This window comes from Carettochelys insculpta, chromosome 5, assembly GCF_033958435.1.
Source record: "Carettochelys insculpta isolate YL-2023 chromosome 5, ASM3395843v1, whole genome shotgun sequence".
In the NCBI taxonomy this organism is placed as follows: domain Eukaryota; kingdom Metazoa; phylum Chordata; order Testudines; family Carettochelyidae; genus Carettochelys; species Carettochelys insculpta.
The window spans coordinates 103109061-103115060 of record NC_134141.1 but is presented as its reverse complement, the minus strand read 5'-3'; the positions used below and the strand labels follow the sequence as shown (position 1 = coordinate 103115060).

The window sequence follows — 6000 nt, the reverse complement described above, 5'->3', positions numbered from 1 at the left end:
GCAGACATTATTCTCTTAAGTATCCAATCTCATCCCAAATTCCCCTATATTTAATTTATAAGCAATTAATGTTAAGAATTTTAATTCATAATATGAATTATAAAGAATTCTAAACTTTAGAATTTTATACAGTGAGAAAGTCATTGTGATACATTTTCTGGGAGGCACCTCACACCTCACTTGTATACCTTCTGCACCTCCCCTGGGGAGGCACACCCCACAGGTTAAGAACCCCTGATTTATATCAATATTTCTCCCTTTTTTGCCAATAATGACAAATTATTTTTTCCTAGAGGCATTTAGCGTGTGGCTCAGTGCTAAAAGGAAGTAAAAAATGCACCAAACTTCTAAACTAGTTAAACTTCTTTACATGTTTATTTTTTATCTTATTTTGTTTGTGATTAGCAATTGCCTAAGCTATAGGCAGTCACAAAGCATACAATTCCATAGGTCAGATCACTCTTCTGCCAATAGGAAGTTTGAGCTGTAGAATAATTGCAGAGTTCATGCAGGTCTTTGAAGGTAGTATTGTTTTCTTAGCAAACTCCTGCCAAAAGGAAGAATATTAGACAATTCCTATCAAGAGTAAATATCACATCAGTTGGATAGCTTGCCTTGTTTTAAATAGGTGAATGGCAAGGTCTACAGGAATCATGATCTTAGTGTCTTTCTAACACACCAGTCTTAGTCTAGTTGTAAGGTAGACTGAAGAAGTCCAGTAAGACCTGATTTTTCAGACGTGCCAAACACCTTGGACTGATGTCAGCTGGAGTTATGGATGCTGAGCACTCCTGAAATGTGGGGCTTCAATATATTTTATTATTATAAGGAGATTTAATTATGCAACACATGAGGAAACACACTGGGATATGCAGGCTTGGTGCAATGACTTTCCCCTTCCTGACTGTGTTATGAGCAGGGTCAGTTGCGAGTTGCAGGAGTTAAATTACAGCTGGTCCTGTGATTTTAGGGACTCCCCAGTCAGTTAGAATGGAGATAAGGTGCAAGAGATGTGGCTTCCTGATTAAGAGGTAGTTAGCCCACGCAGAAGCTCTAACTTAGACCAAGGGCATGGATACCCCTCAGGGGTGTTTTACTCTGAGAGGACTGGAGTTGGATGAGCTCCATTCCAGCATGCAGGTTTTGCTCCCAGTCTTGTCTACATGCTGAAAGCAACTTGTCTCTCCTTCCTCAACAATGTGGATGAGACACAGAGCAGGGACCAGTGCAGCTGCCTCTACTAACATAGAGTTCCCCACATGATGAGGGACTTCTTCAGTGGCGGTTCCCTGTTTGCTTAAGACCACTTTGAATCGAAACAACCTTTGGGGCTTTTTCTCCATCTTTGCTGTTTTTTTCATTTTTTAAAAAGAAAAACTAGTTTTCATCATTTGCAAGGTGAAAGACTCAATACTGCTGTTAAAGTAATATTAGGAGGCTTAACTAAACTCACCAAATAAGAATATTCAGAATATCAGTTCAGAAACCTGAATTGATATTAACTCCATTGTCCATCTGTCTCCCTGGCCTCCATTCTCTCTCTTTGGCCGCTTCTACACTTGGCCAAAACTTGAAAATGGCCATGCCATTGGACAATACTAATGAGGTGCTGAAGTGAATATTCAGAGCCACATTAGCATGTCACCGGCCACAGCACTTCAAAAGTGACACGTTTTGCTCATGCATGGCTCATGAACCCGGGGGTCCTTTTCGAAAGGACCCTGCTAACATCAAAATCCCCTTGTTCAGCTGATAGTATTCTCTGATTTGGCCATTAGCATGGCCATTTTGAAGTTTTGCTGAAGTGTAGACGTGGCCATTGTGATGTAGAGTCTTATGGGCATTAAAGGCTTGGTTCTCAGGCTGGACTTAACCAGATCTCTGTTCTCATGCCTGCAATTTTGTGAGCACAACATGGGTCATCTAGAAGCCCAACTACCTAATTTGCAGGTGCAATTTATACCCCATAACAGACCATGCAATTATTTGTGTCCAAATACTGCAGACACAAAATGGAAAGTGAGGTTTTAAGCACTGCCTTAGAACAGGGGTCTAAATGAAAGATTTATCAGGGGTTGTTAATTTCATGTGCTTGATGCACATATAAATATTTCTGTTGGGGTTGTGATGGGATGGGTACGTTCATGATTCAGCGCAACCTTTTCATTTAAATACACTGGTATGTTGGAAGGTGTCAATGACTGCCCATAAGCAGGCCTGATTTAGAGAAGCACAGAACTTATTAAAGCCAACAGGAATGCTAACCACTCTTCTTTCAGGCAAAATGGAAAGACCAACTAAATGCTTCTTCCTGAAGTAGTTGCTGGAAACAATAGAAATTCACTACTCAGGTCAGAATTCCACATGCAAAGGCTGACCTCGGTTCCAACTCTGCTCACATATCTACACTGGCGGTATCATCACAGGACCTAACTACATGAACCACACCATCAGGGGCTCATTCACCTGCACATCTACTAATATAATATATGTCATCATGTGCCAGCAATGCTTCACTGCAATATACATTGGCCAAACTGGACAGTACCTATGTGAAAGGATAAATGGACATAGATCAGATATCTGGAACGGTGGAACAAAAACATGTAGGAGACCACTTCCATCTCCCTGGACACTCAGTAATATATTTAAAAGTAGCCATTCTGCAACAAGAAAACTTCAAAACCAGATTCCAAAGAGAAACTGCAGAGCTACGATTCATTTGCAAATTTGACACCATCAACCAAAGATTGAACAGAGAAGGAGAGGCTGACCAATTACAAAAGCAATTTCTCCTCTCTTGGGCTACGTCTACACGTGCAGCCAACATCGAAATAGGCTATTTCGATGAATAACGTCTACACGTCCTCCAGGGCCAGCAACGTCGATGTTCAACTTCGACGTTGCTCAGCCCAACATCGAAATAGGCGCAGCGAGGGAACGTCTACACGTCAAAGTAGCATACATCGAAATAGGGATGCCAGGCACAGCTGCAGACAGGGTCACAGGGCGGACTCAACAGCAAGCCGCTCCCTTAAAGGGCCCCTCCCAGACACACTTGCACTAAACAACACAAGATCCACAGAGCTGACAACTGGTTGCAGACCCTGTGCCTGCAGCATAGATCCCCAGCTGCCGCAGAAGCAGCCAGAAGCCCTGGGCTAAGGGCTGCTGCCCACGGTGACCATAGAGCCCCGCAGGGGCTGGAGAGAGAGCATCTCTCAACCCCCCAGCTGATGGCCGCCATGGAGGACCCAGCAATTTCGACGTTGCGGGACGCGGATCGTCTACACGGTCCCTACTTCGACGTTGAACGTCGAAGTAGGGCGCTATTCCTATCTCCTCATGAGGTTAGTGACTTCGATGTCTCGCCGCCGAACGTCGAAGTTAACTTCGAAATAGCGCCCGACGCGTGTAGACGTGACGGGCGCTATTTCGAAGTTGGTGCCGCTACTTCAAAGTAGCGTGCACGTGTAGATGCAGCTTTGATGTTCACACTTCCACATTAACTACTGATAATGGGCCACATACTCTGTGACTGAACTAACCTCATCAACTCTGGCTCTCCTCTTGACTGGGACTCCCTCCTTTTCATGAGCCCGTATATTTAAACCGTCCTCTGTAAACCCTACTCATACCTCTGATGAACCAGGTCTTTGCCCACAAAAGCTATGCTCCAAAATATGTTAGTCTATAAAGTGCCGCAGGACTTCTTGTTATTTTTGATGATACAGACTAACTCAGCTACCCCTCCGATACAGATGTTAAAATGTGCAGGTTGAGAGATTTCCCTGGGGCTGATCCCAGACACAGCAACTAAAGGCCGATTAATCAAGTCATTTGTATGTGAGAGGAAGAGAGTGGTGAAAGCCAGCTGAAAGAAAGGAAAGCAGATGTAAACATATAGGATTGCACCAAACCATGCCTGACACATCTTATCAGTTTCTCCTTCTACTGGACACAAACTTGTAATGCACCAAACACTACCTAACTGCGTGGGTTAAGGGGCAACAATACATTGCCATCACAATAAGTGCTACTCACCTTTTCTAGACTTGTACAGTTATTTTGCTTCCAAACAGTAGCTTTTTTCAATGCTGTCACCTTGGCACGGCTTGCCTCCCAGTCCTGGTGCAGGATTATTACACTGACGAGTTCGAGTGTGTTCTCCTTGCACACAGTGGGACCAAGCACTCCAACAGCTCCAGCCCCCATCTGTGACTCTTTTAGCTGTATTGGGCCAAAGCAACATTAGTTCAGCAACCTGCTGCCTTGGGTGTAGTATCACGGGTGCAACTATTTGAGATTCAGGAAGTAACTATTCTGAAGGACCACAAGATGGAAGAGAAATCAGGCCACTCTCTCTCAGCTATGGTGGCTCTAGAAACCCAAAGCAGTGGAAACTTATTTTCATCATAAAAAAACTCAACAGATTGGGTGCTGAAAACATAGAGGGCCAAAGGCACTGCTGGGTGCTTAGCAGTTTTGGAAATTCAGCCACATATGTAAGTGTCTAACAATCAAATGCAGAGCCTCACTGTGGATACCTCTGTTGTTAAACCTTGGCCACAAGGAATAAGCCTACTGAACAGGAAGGTGCCAGTTCTACAGAGATACTTTTACCTCAGAAAGGCATTAAAATGGCCATTTTTGTCTCAGGCTTAGTCTATGGTGTGGGCCAGATTCTCGACTGGCGTAAAGTGTCACAGCACCATTGACATCATGAGGATTTACACCAGCTGAAAATTTCAGTCACTGTTATAGACACAAATTACACAGGTGCAGCTAATCAAGAGATATAACTAGATACACTACCCTGGTATAAATTGTATCTAATTAGGGCAAATTATGTGCACACTATGAGATTGCACTGGCTCAGATCAACCAGTGGCTAAAAACCTACTGTAGGTGATGTAGACGACACCTCATACAAATAGCTTTGATTACCACAGTGATTGTATTATTCCTTATACTTCCTACACTACAGCAAACACTGTGTAAGTTTTTTTAGTTATGTAATGCCTGGGGCAAATCAAGAAGGGTGAGGACTGCAGGCAGAAGAATATTACAGGCCAGGCAGAATGTCAAAAGAATATTTCTTTCCTCCCTCGCCCTTGGTGTTAATAGGTATCGGGGACAGTTGATAGCAGAGATGGAGGAGAGGAAAGACTTTGTGACAGGGATGGCACTTGAGTATAGACTGGGTTGCTGATTGAAACCTATGTTCTGCTGGAGCAATCTAGTCATAAGGCTGCATCCTGTGATCATGCATCTGGAAGCATACATTGTAAGCACTGGGTGTTTGCAGAGAACTTGAGGAAACCCAGCAAGGCAAATGGAAAAAGTTCTCTTGCCTGAACCTGGGTCTCTGCTTGGATCTATGACATTACCAAGTCACAATTATGCTCAGTTCATTTCCTGTTTGTGAGTTTTTCAACATCCTTACAAGGTGCGGTAGTAGATGGGGATAGAGAGCAAACTCTAATTGAATCTCTTCTCTGCTTTATTCATCGCAGAAATACCCCGGTGGCTAAAAGTAACTTCCATTGCTCCTGCTCAACAGGATGTGTAAGTCTGTTCTATGATAGAAGAACTTAGTGTTTCATTTTGTCTGGATAAAGACCATATTTTCACAGGCTGTTGTAACACATTAATTTAGGTTTTTTAGAGTATGAACAGTGTGTATCTACTAACCTTCATCTGCTCTTGATTTGGGAGTCTGGCAGGCGTCTCCCTTAAAATAGCTGGAGCATAGACATGTGCACTCTCCATCCACCAGCAGCAAGGTACCACCATTTTTGCAGGGTTGGCATTTGCACACGCTATACTCTGTAGTGTAGTCTTCGATTGCTCTTTCCAAATTGGATTTCTTTATATCTGCATCTTTCATTTTTACTGGAACAAGAGTATGTATTGAAGCTGGCTATAAACAATAAAAATAAATAAAAAACCCATATATGAGAGAATTTTCCCTGTAATTATATCTAAATCCTTTCCTGA

At 43.1% G+C, this 6000-nt stretch overlaps 1 protein-coding gene across 1 annotated transcript in view; it reads right to left on the bottom strand.

Moving 5' to 3' along the window:
• Positions 1-384: 384 nt before the first annotated feature.
• C9 (complement C9) overlaps positions 385-6000 on the bottom strand; it is a 30431-nt gene continuing 24815 nt past the window's right edge. The window contains exons 10-12 of the mRNA XM_074994309.1: positions 5695-5923; positions 4045-4230; positions 385-547 (exon numbers count right to left, since the gene is read on the bottom strand). Of these exons, the coding sequence (XP_074850410.1) occupies positions 4064-4230; positions 5695-5923 (396 nt within the window). The 3' untranslated portion in view covers positions 385-547; positions 4045-4063. The remainder of the gene's footprint in view (positions 548-4044; positions 4231-5694; positions 5924-6000) is intronic.